Below are 16,144 nucleotides of genomic sequence, written 5' to 3' on the forward strand. Positions count from 1 at the left end.
GGGAGAACCGATCATCACAATAAAGTAAGGGAAGTCAGAGCTCGCACGGAAAGATATAGGTGTTCGTTTTTGCCGCGCGCTGTACGAGGTTGGAATAATAGAGAATTATTGTGAAGGTGGTCCGATGAACCCTCCGCCAGGCACTTGAATGTGATTCGCAGAGAATCCATGTGCGTGACTTGAAACGAGTGATTCCGGTGATCAATCACGCTATATCCTATGGCAGTTCGATGGAATGTTTTGGATTTGGCGTAGGCCTGGAGGACGTTATCTGCCGTCATGTTACCATAAGCGTAACAGTGAAGTATGGAGGAAGTGGTGTTATGGTATGGGGATGTTTTTAGTGGTTAGGATGTGATTCTGCTGAAGGAAACGCTAAATGTGGAATGATGCGAACTCATTTCACAGCATTTTGCGCTACATACAGTAGAGTAAGAGTTCGAAGACGAAGACTGTTTATAACAACATGACAAGGCACCGTATAATAAATCAGCGTCACTGAGACAATGATTAGTGGATGGTAACATTCCTGAATTGGACTGTCCTGTCCAGAGTCCGGACCTGAACCTAATGGAACACATATTGGTTGAGTTAGAACGTCGACTTCAATTCACACCCGAGCAATCAGCAACACTGCGTTCTCTGGTTTTGGCTCTTGAGGATAAATGGACTCCCATTTCTCCACAGGCATCCAGAAACCTCTCTCAAAGAGTTTCCAGCCGTCAAAAAGGCAGAGGATGAACACACCTCATACAACGTTCAGTAGTAGGTATATGGATTCTTTTGATCAGATAGTGCACTCGCTCATTAGTTAGAGGCGACGAAATGAAATACTTAGCAATGTTTCGGAAAAGTTTCCGAAGAATGTGAAATTGAACTGAGGACCTTAAGTAAATACAAAGGCAACTGATACTTAATCATTGCTCTGTAAGTCATTCTGTAGGTAAAAGGTTAAGGGTGAGAAAGTATTCCATGAAGGTCCTACAAGTAGGAGCTGGCTCTGCGCTAGGCTGCGCCAGAAGGAGACGTTCACAACAAACAGAACCCGTTCCGAGTGAGAATTATGTAATGTGGCTGGTGCGGAGACATTTATTGGCGGCGCGCTATCTGGCCTTCGCAGTCGCCACACCTGCTAGTGCAGCCGCCGCACGCACCATGGACAGGCTTGTGCTCTGCGTCCCCAACTTCTCGGAGGGTCGCGACGCTAAGGTAAGCACGCCCTCTCTACCCCACAACGAGACCGTCAGCAACCGTGATGCAAGAGCTTGCAGTAAATGGAGTCCTGGCGGCACAGTTTAGTAGTCTGACATGTCTATTTTTCCAAAGTAAGGCGGCCTAAAGAGACTCTGAGGCCTTTGTTATAGCTTAAGTCGTAGTACTGCATTTGGCAAAGAGCACTGATGCTCTTCGCAGCCCCCAAAATCCTTTCAGGCAGTAATGTTCATAAGAAGCTGTACCCGTCTATTACGCTTAAAAGTCTGGTTTATAGCCAAGGAAGAAGAAAAGGGTACGGTTGTCACCTGAAGATGGTCTAGGAAGCCAAAAGCCGGTTTGTGACCAAATAAATATAATTTTACAAAACATTAGAAAGTGTTTTGCTATTTAATACTATTATCATGTTCTGTCAGGCACCGACAGTAAGTTCAGTTAGTGTTATAAAGTGTACTATAAAAGTGCAGTTAACCTTCATGTAGAGGAGATTATTAAAACAGAAGATAACGGCCACACAACCTATTTAGTTCAACGGTAAATGTTTATATCGGAACGTTACTTAAAAATACGTACCGTATCTTCTGCACAAATAATATCTGTGTAAATAGTGCATCATTTTTATTTGCGTTGCAACATTCAGTTGTCACTTGAAGATGGCCGAAGAAGCCGACAGCCGGTTCGTAAGCAAATAAATATAATTTTTCTGAATGTTGGGAAATGTTCTCCTATTTAATATTCTGTAAACTACTGAAGCCCGTTCGGTACATCGCAGCTCTGAGGGTAGGCTTGCGCAGTGTTTTATGTGCCGAAGTTCGTACATTCGCCTATTCATTCTTTATTGTGACTTAATGGATGGACCTATCTGAAAGTCAGTCAGAAAGTGAAGAAAAATTAATAAAATTAACAAAAAAACAAAAAAAAACAAAAAAAACGCACCACGTAAGGTGGGAAGATCTTACTCTCACTTAAAGAGAATGAATACAATCAAATTGACGGAAAAGATCCTTAAGCCTTTCGATAAAAAACCAAATCCTGTTGCAAAGACGAACTCTAGGTACTAAAACTGAAGTTCCCCAGAATCTCGATTACAAAAGGTAGTGGTCATTGGGATAAACGGAGACCAACAAACAACAAGCCGAGATGATCTTGGACAGCGGTTTAGACTGCGCACCATCAGTCAGTTAGAGGCACAAAAGAAAGTTAAATGAACTACCAAATCCAGTGACACCACAAATATGGCCCTAGTTGACGCCAATAAAATAATATGACACGAAATTTTCTTCTATAATCAAAGAACTTGTTCATACTGAGGTTATATTTGGTAAAAACAAATGTAAGGAAATATTTGTAATTTCGCCTTTTATACTTCACATCCATTCACCATTAGAAGGTTTCATAACAAAATGCTATAATGATAACACCCTTACATCCCTGTCACATTCGTTTCTGACTGAGTCACTGTATTCGGGCTGTCTCGTCTGCCATTTCATGAAAATGAAATCCGATATCAATCTCTGTGGCATGGTACTATCTATTTTGACACAAAACCTATTCGTAAAAAAGGAATGATGTTAGAATTTTGTGGTCTAGAACTTATAGTATTTTGGGTACCTCAAATTTTTTCCCTTGTGTGGCTATTTTATTTTTCTTTTGCTTTTTAATATTGATGTTTAGCCACCGTAGTAGTCAAGTTATTTTCTATTTTTTGTCACTGTAAACAGGTATGCATGATATACTGTTACAAGGCAAAAAAAAATCAAAACATATTAAATTTAAGAAATAACTGTTTTAGTGTATATTTCACCATTTGTCTGATACCAGGATGTTTTCCAATAACAGCTCGTTGGACTGAAAGGTTATATCCGTTGTGGAGAATTATGTCTTGCTAAGTCTTAAAGTAGTAAAGGAGTTTTGCTATTTGGGGAGAAAATTAACTGATAATGGTCGAAGTAGAGAGGATATAAAATGTAGACTGGCAATGGCAAGAAAAGCGTTTCTGAAGAAGAGAAGTTTGTTAACATCGAGTATAGATTTAAGTGTCAGGAAGTCGTTTCTGAAAGTATTTGTATGGAGTGTAGCCATGTATGGAAGTGAAACATGGACGATAAATAGTTTGGACAAGAAGAGAATAGAAGCTTTCGAAATGTGGTGCTTCAGAAGAATGGTGAAGATTAGATGGGTAGATCACATAACTAATGAGGAAGGATTGAATCGGATTGGGGAGAAGAGAAGTTTGTGACACAACTTGACCAGAAGAAGGGATCGGTTGGTAGGACATGTTCTGAGGCATCAAGGGATCACCAATTTAGTATTGGAGGGCAGCGTGGAGGGTAAAAATCGTAGAGGGAGACCAAGAGATGACTACACTAAGCAGATTCAGAAGGATGTAGGTTGCAGTAGGTACTGGGAGATGAAGAAGCTTGCACAGGATGGAGTAGCATAGAGAGCTGCATCAAACCAGTTTCAGGACTGAAGACCACAACAACAACAAGTCCAAGAATTGTGAGAATTTCAGCTTTCTTGACGGACCAAAATTTGAAACTGAAGCCCTGATCCTTCAAGCGCACATAGTGACTCGTAGCCACACTCTGTAATCATTAATTCCTCGAGGCTCTGTGGCCGCTGTAAAACCTCACGACTCGCGACACATATTTGGTAAACACTAACAGGTAATTTAGCGAACGGAAATGCTGTTTCACAACAGCAAAATTACGTCTGTCTGCTCTACTGTGAAATGAACGCACTGTAGTGAGATTTTACAGCTGCACAGAGATAGAGAATGTATACAGGTGGCAATTTATATTGCAACACCTTGATGACGGGTGCAACGAACATCGAATTGGCTTATAGTGTACCACCCGCTTGGATATCGAGATAATTAACATTACAGCGTCACAGCACGACGTAGGTAGGAGAAATGCTATTTACATTCAGTAAGGAAAGATTACACGAAAGGGTTCCCCATTCCCAAATCACTTTTGCTTCTGAAGATACATTTGTTTCCGAAGATACCATATTAAATCTCGCGAAAGAAGGGGTTCTTCAAGAATTATGCGTCGGATTTCGACAGCGGCAGGATCGTGACCTGTCGAGGCAGCGGTCCTGCGATATTGCTGCTCGTAATGGTCACGATCGCATGAGTGTCTATGGATTCAGGATAGCCGTAATCGACGTCCAGCTTAATCTCAATGAACAAAAGTGACCAGTGCTCCAGAGGACAGACGGTTCGCATGGCCATGAAGGACTGTAAAGCCAAGTCGGCAAATGGGGCTCGTTTGCAGCAAAAAGAGTACCCACATAGACACTACCACAATGTCTGGACCACGACGAACTGTCTGCAAGGTAACCACAGCCAATGTGCGTCCAACGTCGACACTGGAAACGGGAGTGTCGCCACCTCCTCTTTTTAGAAGAGTCCTGGGTCTGCTTACAGCATCCCATTGGACGTATCCTTGTGTGTGGGATACGAAGAGAACGAATGTTGCCAGGCTGCATCTGACATCATCATATGGGACCCGCACTTGATGGCATTGGGCGCCACTGAGTGCCAAACGTACTTACCTCAGTCTGGCATGTTGTAGTTGTTGTTGTTGTTGTTGTTGTTGTCTTCAGTCCTGAGACTGGTTTGATGCAGCTCTCCATGCTACTCTATCCTGTGCAAGCTTCTTCATCTCCCAGTATTTACTGCAACCTACATCCTTCTGAATCTGCTTAGTGTATTCATTTCTTGGTCTCCCTCTACGATTTTTACCCTCCACGCTGCCCTCCAATGCTAAATTTGTGATCCCTTGATGCCTCAGAACGTGTCCTACCAACCGGTCCCTTCTTCTAGTCAAGTTGTGCCACAAACTCCTCTTCTCCCCAATTCTATTAAATACCTCCTAGTTAGTTATGTGATCTACCCATCTAATTTTCAGCATTCTTCTGTAGCACCACATTTCGAAAGCTTCCATTCTCTTCTTGTCCAAACTATTTATCGTCCATGTTTCACTTCCATACATGGCTACACTCCATACAAATACTTTCAGAAACGACTTCCTGACACTTAAATCTATACTCGATGTTAACAAATTTCTCTTCTTCAGAAACACTTTCCTTGCTCTTGCCAGTCTACATTGTATATCCTCTCTACTTCGACCATCATCAGTTATTTTGCTCCCCAAATAGCAAAACTCCTTTACCACTTTAAGTGTCTCATTTCCTAATCTAATTCCCTCAGCGTCACCCGACTTAATTCGACTACATTCCATGATCCTCGTTTTGCTTTTGTTGATGTTCATCTTATATCCTCCTTTCAAGACACTGTCTATTCCGTTCAACTGCTCTTCCAAGTCATTTGCTGTCTCTGAAAGATTTACAATGTCATCGGCGAACCTCAACGTTTTTATTTCTTCACCATTGATTTTAATACCTACTCCGAATTTTTCTTTTGTTTCCTTTACTGCTTGCTCAAAATACAGATTGAATAACATCGGGGATAGGCTACAACCCTGTCTCACTCCCTTCCCAACCACTGCTTCCCTTTCTTACCCCTCGACTCTAATAACTGCCATCTGGTTTCTGTACAAATTGTAAATAGCCTTTCGCTCCCGGTATTTTACCCTTTCCACCTTTAGAATTTGAAAGAGAGTATTCGAGTCAACATTGTCACAAGATTTCTCTAAGTCTACAAATCCTAGAAATGTGGGTTTGCCTTTCCTTAATATATTTTCTAAGATAAGTCGTAGGGTCAGTATTGCCTCACGTGTTCCAACATTTCTGCGGAATCCAAACTGATCTTCGCCGAGGTCGGCTTCTACCAGTTTTTCCATTCGTCTGTACAGAATTCGCGTTAGTATTTTGGAGCTGTAACTTATTAAACTGATAGTTCCGTAATTTTCACATCTGTCAACACCTGCTTTCTTTTGGATTGGACAGTCTGGCATATCCGGTGATTTTAACAGCAGACTCTACAGTTCTTATGTGTTAAGGACATTGTCTGTGTCCCATCTTTGAGGTGCTTGTGATTTCATCTTTCAACAAGATAACGACAGGCCATTCACAGGATGATCACTGCTGGTCTGGCTAACACGTTCGCCAGATCTCTCACCCACTGAAAACATCTGGACATGGCTCGGTAAAAGACTCTCACGTTACCATACGCAAGCTCCTACGACTGACGATTGGTGACATGCAGCTGAGTCTGCGTGGAATGACATGCCCGTATCTGTCATCCAAGATCTTTTCGACTCGAAGCTTAGCCATTGTGGCTGCGAGAGGTGGCAGCTCTGTACTCAAATGGTTCAAATGGCTCTGAGCACTATGGGACTTAACTTCTGAGGTCATCAGTCCCCTAGAACTTTGAACTACTTAAACCTAACTAACCTAAGGACATCACACACATCCGTGTCCGAGCCAGGATTCGAACCTGCGATCGTAGCCGTCGCGCGGTTCCAGACTGTAGCGCCTAGAACCGCTTGGCCACAACGGCCGGCCTCTGTATTCAGTTTCGCATCCTCTATACGCCCATATCACCCACAAATTTAGTCATGTATTGTTCCCACTGTAGTGTAAAAGCAGGATAAGTAAACCTAAGTTATCTGCTATCCACCAGTGTCGCAATTTTACTGTGTAGCAGTGTATGTCTGACGATATCGGCTGAGACAGAGCGGCGTCGCCTGCCGCTTAGCATACTGGTCTCGCATTCGGGAGGACGATGGTTCAAACCCGCGGCCGGCCATCCTGATTAAGGTTTACTTAAGGCAAATGCCGGGATGGTTCTGTCGAAAAAGAGCGACCAGTTTCCTTCTCCTCCTTGCTTAATCCGAGCTTGTACTCCGTCTCTAAAGACCTAGCTGTCGACGGGACGTTAAACACTAGTCTCCTCCTCCTCTATTTTAGCTGACTCCTATGCTAGTTTGAATATATTTAAGAACTACCGTCTCCAGGCAATTGCCTGCCTGTCTGCTTATTTACTTGTTGAGAAGGAGATGGTGCGAGGTTGGATGCTGGATGGGAGATGGCCAGAACGCTTTCTCAACCTGCTGTCCGTGTAGACACTGATGAACCAAGACATTATGACCTCTTGCCACAGCGGGATTGAATGTCGCCTCGTAACGTAAAACAATAAGAAAAGTATATACATGGAGCTGAGGCGACTGAGGAATCATGCTAGCAACGATGGAAAATGGAAATGAAGTCCCATGCTTCTTGACAGAGCGTAAGGGAATGATGCGGGAGACTCGCACCACCGTACTAGGCAAGGTCGTAATGTAGGTGGTGTGCCGCTGCCTTCCTCTGACCGTAATGGGGACGAATTGATGATGATGAAGACAACACAACAACGCCCAGTCATCTCGGGGCAGGTGAAAATCCCTAACCTCGCCGGGAATCGAACCCGGGGTCCTGTGCTCGGGAAGCGAGAGCGCTACCGCGGGGACACGAGCTGCGGATCAAGCGACGATACGCAGCTCAAACTGAGAAATTCACGACGTAGACGACTTTGACAAACGGCAGGTTCTTAGTACCGGCTCCTGGGATCGAGCATCTCGGAAACAGCGCAAGTGTTCATCTCTTCGGGTGTTGCTATCGTGAGCATTTGTGGAAACTCAAAAGTGGTTGAAGAACGATGAAATCACAAGCAGGCAATAAGGTGTTGATCTCCAGTTCTTATCGCACCTCATGGAGGTCGGAGGCTCTGTAAAGCAGAATAGGCGATGATATTTGACAGATCTGGCGACAATATGTAGTGTTTATGAGCAGAGCATTCAGCACACCACTAAGGACAGGCTTTCGCAGTGGACGACCCCTGCGTATTTCCATACTGAACGAACGGCATTATCAGTTACGTTTACAGTGGGCACCAGATCATCGAGATTGGACCGTGCTATACACAGGTGTGTCGCCTGATTTGATGAATCGCATGTATTGCTGTACCATAGAGATGATCGTGTCCGGATACGCCGTCATGCAGGCAAATACTGTGCTTTGAGAAACATTCACCTGGGCTTTCGTGGGACCTGTCGTAGTCATCGAAAGTATCAAGATAGACGTAGACTTCGTGAATATCACTGAATAACACCCTCATCCCTTCATGCTTAATGCTTTTCCCGACAGTGATGGCGTCTTTCAGCAGATTAACTGCCAACTTTTGCGGAGCGTGAAATTGAACTCACGTTCATGTGTTGTCCATCAGATTCACCTGATCTAAAACGTATGGAAAACATCTGCGACGCTATCGGCCACCAGCTCAGCGCCAGAAATCACTCGCCCCTAATTTATCGGAATTGCGTGACCTGTGCGTAAACATTTCGTGCCAGTTACCTTTGGAAACCTACAAAGGTCTCTTCAAATCCGCACCACGCAGAACCGTGCCAATACTGCCCTCTAAACGTAAACTAACACACTATTAAGCAGACGATCATAATGATATCGCTCCTCAGTGAGAAAAAATAGCAGCCGTTTGATAGGTCGGAACTCAGAATCTTTGACGTTTGCGATGTGTCACAGGGCGGAATTGCAAGTTGCTGGAAATAGGACTTCGGATAGGATGGCATTCAGAATCATCCAAAAAATTGACGCCCAACCTCCCAAAACAAACTTGTTGGGAGGTTTCCGATTGATGAAATAACCCACCTGCAACTTCATCACACCTCGTCTCACACAAATGATGTGAGTGTCGCAGCAAAATGGTGTAAAAAATTCGAACAGACTGATGGGCCTGTTGGTTCAGATCCATCAATCAGTCACTGTGTGGTGATCTTTTGGCCATGATCTTACTGTTTGGTCTTCTGTTTCTCTTTACTCACTAACCTCCTGATGCAGTCACCACCAACACTTCAATTCCTCGATTAGCTGTCATTTAACGCGATTTCCTGTTCCTTCAGTTTATTTTATTATCAATTTTCCAGTTCTTTCCCTCCGACGATCCACAATTAACACATGTTCGTTTGTGTAAATGCACAGAGTCTCCCGCAATGACTATTTGATCCTTGTTTGTTCTCAGCAATCATTGAAGCCATAACAATAAATGTATGTGGTCTGTAATCCTTGTTTGATCACAGTAGCCGATAGTCCCTATCACTACTTAGTAAATATTAAAGTTTAATCAAGGCACACAACCACATTCCACGTATTAGCTCCAACTCTTTCCTTGCATTTCCTTAGGCACAATTCGTTTACATACACCTAGACCGTAGTGGGAGAATTTCACGTTTAGAGGCGATATTAAGTGCATCTCATTGGTAAAACAGGCTGACTACAGTCTTACCCAGTGGCGCCTTGTAATATGTTGGCTTTCGGTTTATTTTGATGGGTACTTAAATATTGCCTTTGGATCCAATTAGTGAAATTACTGAGCCGAGTACATTGGTGGAGGCCACTGGTGGCAGAGTCAGCACTGCGACAGGGCTGTACCAAACGATCAGAGGGGCTGCCTGTCGCTGTACCTTCGTGCAGTGGGGTTGATGTTCTCACTGTTCCTATTCAGTAACTGTACAGGGTATCCGCACAAAGTTAATTGTGTATATAAATAGTTCCTCTATAGGATTTGATAACTGAGTTTGCTAATATCAAAATATGTCACATTAATGACCGAATCTTTTGATTGCATTGACTTAGAAGATTAAATTTTTTACACTGCCAAGACACCGTAGACCTTAGTATTAAATTGCAAATTGGCACCTCTCTCCGTTCCAGAGAAAATGGGGTCTAACAGACGGACAGACAGATCAGCGGACAACGAATGGGACAAAAATATTTTTATGTGATATTATTACAAATTAACAATTTTCGGATTTTTCTTTTACTCGTACTGTGAAATCATGCTTCTAGCCAAATTTCATGATTCCATATCAACCTGATGTACCCTACAGGTTCTGATGAGTGAGTTTCCGAGTATCAAAATATGTGGCGGTGGTCTTGCGGTTCTAGGCGCGCAGTCCGGAACCGTGCGACTGCTACGGTCGCAGGTTCTAATCCTGCCTCGGGCATGGATGTGTGTGATGTCCTTAGGTTAGTTAGGTTTAAGTAGTTCTAAGTTCTAGGGGACTGATGACCACAGCTGTTAAGTCCCATAGTGCTCAGAGCCATTTGAACCATTTGAACCAATCAAAATATGTGCCATAAACGGCCGTATCGGTTTCATTGCATTCCCTTAGAAAATTAGGTGTTTTCTGCATCTTCATAGATACTCCGGGAGCCACCGTACGGTGCATGGCGGATGTTACCCTGTACCACTACTAGTCCTTTCCTTTCCTGTTCCACTCGCAGACGGAAAACATCTGTCTATACCCCTCTGTACGAGCCCTAATTTCTTGTATCTCATGTTCGTTGTCCTTATGCGCAATGTATGTTGGTGGCAGTAGAATTGTTTGGCAGTCAGCTTCAAATGCCAGTTGTCTAAATTTTCTCAATAGCGTTTCTCGGAAAGAATGTTCCCATTTGAGTTCCCGAAGTATCTCCGTGACACTTACGTGGTGTTCGAACCTACTGGTAACAAATCTAGCAGCCCGCCTCTGAATTGCTTCCATGTCTTCCCTCAATCCGTCCTGGTACGGATCCCAAACACTCGAGCAGTACTCAAGAATAGGTCGCACCAGCGTCCTGTATGAGGTCTCCTTTACAGGTGAACCACTCTTTCCTAAAATTCTTCCAACAACCCGAAGTCGACCATTCGCCTTCCCTATAACAGTTCTCACACGCTCGTGCCATTTCTTATCGCTTTGCAACGCTACGCCCAAATATTTAAACGACTAGACTGTGTCAAGTAGGACACTAGTATTACGTATCCGAACATTACAGGTTTGTGCTTCCTGCTCATTCGCGTTAACTTACACTTTTGTACATTGAGAGCTAGCTGCCATTCATCACACCAACTCGGAATTTTGTCTAAGTCTTCTTGTACCTTCCTGCAGTCACTCAACTTCGACACCTTACCGTACAGCACAGCATCATCAGCAAACATCCGTAGATAGCTGCCCACCCTGTCCGCCAAATCAGTCCTATTACACTTCCCTGGGGCACCCCTGACGATACCCTTGTCTCTGCTGAACACTCGCCGTCGAGGATAACATACTGGGTACTACTACTTAAGAAGTCTTCGAGCCACTCTCAAATCTGTGAACTTATTCCATATGCTCGTACCTTCGCTAACAGCCTGCAATGGGGCGTCGCGTCAAGCACTTTCCGGAAATCTAGAAATATGGAATCTGCCTTTTTGCCCTTCATCCATTCACTGTATGTGAAGAAAAGGGCAAGCTGAGTTCGGCACGAGCGATGCTTTCTAAAGCCATGCTGATTCGCGGATATAAGCTTCTCAGTCTCAAGAAGTTTAGTACATTCGAACTGAGAGCATGTTCAAGGATTCTGCAGCAAACCGAAGTCTGGTCTGTAATTTTGTGGGTTCGTTATCTTACCCTTCTAATATACGAAAGCCACCTGCGCTTTTTTGCATTCGCTTGGGACTATGTGCTGGGCGAGAGATTCGCTATAAAACGCAGTCTAGGTAAGAGGCCAATGCCGTAGAGGACTCTTTGCCAAACCGACTTGGGATTCCCAGCCGCTGTGGCCGAGCTACTACGGTCGCAGGTTCGAATCCTGCCTCGGGCATGGATGTGTGTGATGACCTTAGGTTGGTTAGGTTTAAGTAGTTCTAAGTCTAGGGGACTGATGACCTCAGACGTTAAATCCCATACTGCTTAGAGCCATTTGAACTACTTTTTTTTCGAATTGGGATTCTATCCGGACTTGGAGATTTAACTTCTTTCAAATATTTCAGTTGTTTCTCTACGCCAGGGATGCTTATTACTGTGTCGTCCATAAGGGAGTCTGACCGATTGTCAAATGATGGTATGTTTGTAGGATTCTCCTGTGTGAACGATTTCTTGAACGTGAAATTTAAAAACTTCCTTCAACCGCCACATCAGACTGGTCAACAAAGGACTGAACGGAAGCCTTAGGCCCGCTTAGCGATCTTACATAGGACGCAGCCAAGGGCCGTAGAATTTAGTATTTGACATAAATTTCAGCTTGTTACCTCCATCCGTTCCTGAAAAAAAAATAGTTTTATCACACGGACAACAAAATGATCACACTAGGATTCCGTTTTTAGCGATTGAGGTACGGAACCCGAAAAATCATAAAAACTGCATGCGAGCAACGAATAATTACAGATCTGTCACAAGGAGAGTGAGCACATGCCGAAATAGCAAAAATGTTTAAAATAAGAATTATGCTACAGCTATTGATTTTTTCTTTGGCTTGCTATCTGGAGCTATCCTCAAACCAAATCTAACTATTGTAAGATACAGTAGGTACGTGATATCTCGATTACTCCTCCTCCTTGCTCTTCACACAGCTTTTAGTAATGAAACTGCTGATACTCAGCAACAACTGAATTGATACGCTTTGAGAAATGTCATGGTATTCATCACATCGCACATAACAATGTTCTGTTACTGTATAGACAGTGCCTCTAAACATCAACGGACTCATTAGTGTATGACTCCACGAAACAATGAGCTGTTCGTACGCTATTTCACTTCTCGCTTGGTCGCTTCATAAGTAACGTAAGAGGATATTTACTATTTATGATATTACACGGATGATCTACTATCGTACTCTGCAAACGAGTCTGATGTACACAGTAAAGGATACTTCCCAACGTTCTAGGTATTAAGATTTTTTCACGCTCTATTTACGAATGGACCGCGGTGAGAATGACTACTGAAATACCTTGTGCATGCTGTAAATAATCTAATCCTGTCCTTGCACTGCGATAGATAAGGATCTGTAGTAAATTCCTTATTCAATGTTGCTGCTTGGCACTTTGTAAATAGGCTTTTGCGGATTTTTAACGTCTATCTTCACGCGCCACCAGTTCAAGTTTTTCAGAAATTCCGTGGTACTCTCCTATGTGTCCAAGACGCGTTTGGTCATTCGTGCTACCATGCTTCGTTCCTCCGTTAGTCCAATTTTCTACGGGTCCGACGTACTTGAGCAATGTTCTATGATGGATCGCGAGAGTGTTTTGCAGGCAATGTCCCTTCTACAGTTATTGCAGTTTCCCAGTATGCTACCAATGAACAGAAGTTTGCCCCCTGCTTTATCTATTCTTGACCGCATGTGATCACTCCATTTTAAATTCCCACGAATTTTTACACTGACTTGGTAGATATCACAGCTAACTATCTCAGGTTATTTACATGAGTCCGGATTGTGTATATACCAGTTACATAGTTGGAGTATCGATAAATGCAAGAGTACCTGTAAATCATAAAATTGGGATGGGCATCATTAAAACAAAGGCGGTTTTCGTTGCGGAAGAATCTTCTCACGAAATTTTAATCATCAAAAACTTTCTCCTCCGAATGCGATAATATTTTATTGACGCCGGTCTGCGTAGGGAGAAACCATCACCACAACAAAATAAGGGAAACCAGAGCTCGCACCGAAAGATATACATGTTCGTTTTTCCCGCACGCTGTACGAGCGTGCCAGGCGCTTAAATGTGATTTGCAGATTATCCATGTAGATGTAGATGAAGAAAGCTTGATGAAAAAACTAGCAGATGACTGTCAACATAAGCAAACTTAATGTATTGCGGATAAATTGGGAACGGTATTTAACGACCGTCGGCTGGCCCTACACCTGGAGTTATGGTCTTGGGTGCGATTTCGTGGTTATCTTATGCACCCTGACTAAATTTGTGCGTCAGTCTGGTGATTCGACCTGTTGTGCTCCCATTCATGAATAGCACTGCAGGGGGTGTTTTTCAACAGGATAACGCTCGCCCACATACCACTGTTGCAACCCAACATCCTGTACAGTGTCGATATATTGCCTTGGACTGTCTGATCACCATATTCGCCTTCAATCGAGCACATATGCGACACATCGGACGACAACTCCGGAGTCACCCACAAACAGCATTTACTGTCCTTTTATTGACCAGACAAGTGCAACAGACATGGACGTCCGACCCACAAACTGACATCAGGCACCTGTACAACACAACGAATTCACATTTGCATGCCTGCATTCAACATTCTGGCAGATACACCCGTGTTAAATGTACCAGCGTTTCACATTTGCAGTAGCTTATCTCGCGCTTACAGTAACCTGTGACCTCGCAGTGTTCATCACTTAAATATGTTACCTAGAGTAACGTATTCCCGAAATTTCATTACTCTAAATTAATTATTTTTTGGTGTTGCGATTTCTTCCGTCAGTGTCTAAAGATATCGATCGGAAGCAATTTAAAGTGGAGTGATCACGTAAGGCTAATTGTGGAAATGGCCGCTACCAGACAGGCATGAGATACATGGAAAGAATTCGCTTTCGAAACTGTCGTCCGACCGACGCTGGACACGTATTTGTCAGTTTGCGATCTTTCTTACGTTGAATTAACTTGCAAGACATAGAAGATCCAAATTAGAAGTCCGTAGTTCATCACTTGATTGTTCAGTCATCGCGAGAGAGTCACAGAAAAGCTAACAGAAAGTGACGCTAGAGACAAATTGTGTGTCGACATAATAAAAACAGAATTATTCACTAGTTGAAAGCTGTAACTAGCAATAATAAATATAATATTTAACGTCTACTAAGTGTTTTATTGTGTTTACCCTCAACCCTCAGCTCTACAGATTCTTTCGCCATGTCATTGTTCGGCTGGTCCCGGCGGAGGTTCGAGTCCTCCCTCGGGCATGGATGTGTGCGTTTGTCCTTAATTTACGTTAATCAGTGTGTAAGCTTAGGGACTGATGACATTAGCAGTTAAGTCCCATAAGATTTCACGCATGCCAGCGTTCGGTAATTTTGTGAATTTGATCTGGCAACCGTAATACTGCTATACAAGAGACCCACCGTCATATACCATAAGGATGCACGTAGACTACGGATGTAAACGTATAATCCTTAAGTTCAGGCTAACTCCTTTTGTCTCTTCCTTATCGCCCACATTAATCTGCCACTGATATTTCACAGAGTTAACTGTGACTGAACGTCTGTCTTCTTATTAGCACTGCGGACCTAAAAGTAACCGAGGAAATTCGCCACGTAAAACAAAATCTTCTACAGTACTCCTTGTATAGATCAGACAATGGCTAAAATATCGGCGGTAAAGAAAATTTTAGAAAGATCGTTAAATCTGAGACGAAAATGTCTGGAGCCTGTTTGTAGCAGCCGGAGATGGGAAACTGCAAAACATGTAGATCCAGTGGCGGGCAGTCTGCGCCCCAGTGGTTTGCCTTGAGCAGGAAGCACACCAGTGCCAAATGGGCCTCCTTCCAAGACTTGGTGTACACTAGACTATAGCAATCATGAAAACATTCCTTAAAGCCACGAAGACATCTGAACGGGCAAGGCACAGTGCACGTCATGGCACACAAGACGAAGGAAAACAACCTGGTAATAAGGTCAGAGTAGTGAACGAGAAGTAGAACGTAGAAAAATTGTCCAGATAACCACAGGTCGGAAATGTACGGTTGTGGAGATACGGCCACAAAATGATAGCCAGTCAACTACAAGCGCGTTGAAGGCTGTACGGTATGCGAACGTGTTTTGGTGTGTCTAGCAGTGCGACTATCTTACTGAAGTACAGGTTATTACATTAAGTAACTAATGCCATTACGATACTTTTAGCGTAGTTCACTCAATAGCTAAGTTCTACCCAATAAACTTCGCAGTTAATTTTGTCTAACGTAACCATCAATGGGTAAGAACTTAAAATGTGCCTAGCTTTGTCTGTTCATGTGATACCATTACTTTCAGGCAACTTAATGCATAACCACGCTATTTAAGTTAACGGGTATTATTCCAGGCAAGTCATTTTGAATGCACACACTTCTGCATGTTCGGTGCATTTCTGGAGTATGGTTATTTGGAAAATTTTGTTGGACCCAGTGGCGCCTACGTCGCTCAGACCTTGACATCAGGTTGTTTTTGTTCACCCTGT

The 16,144-nt window shown here is 43.3% G+C and overlaps 1 protein-coding gene across 1 annotated transcript in view; it reads left to right on the top strand.

The window, feature by feature from the left end:
• The first annotated feature begins 1,122 nt into the window (after window positions 1–1,122).
• Window positions 1,123–16,144, top strand: part of LOC126271206 (formimidoyltransferase-cyclodeaminase-like) — a 102,544-nt gene continuing 87,522 nt past the window's right edge. Inside the window, exon 1 of the mRNA XM_049974132.1 lies at window positions 1,123–1,209. Coding sequence (XP_049830089.1) covers window positions 1,156–1,209 — 54 coding nt within the window. The 5' untranslated portion in view covers window positions 1,123–1,155. The remainder of the gene's footprint in view (window positions 1,210–16,144) is intronic.

Source organism: Schistocerca gregaria, chromosome 1 (assembly GCF_023897955.1).
Source record: "Schistocerca gregaria isolate iqSchGreg1 chromosome 1, iqSchGreg1.2, whole genome shotgun sequence".
NCBI classification, from domain to species: Eukaryota; Metazoa; Arthropoda; class Insecta; order Orthoptera; family Acrididae; genus Schistocerca; species Schistocerca gregaria.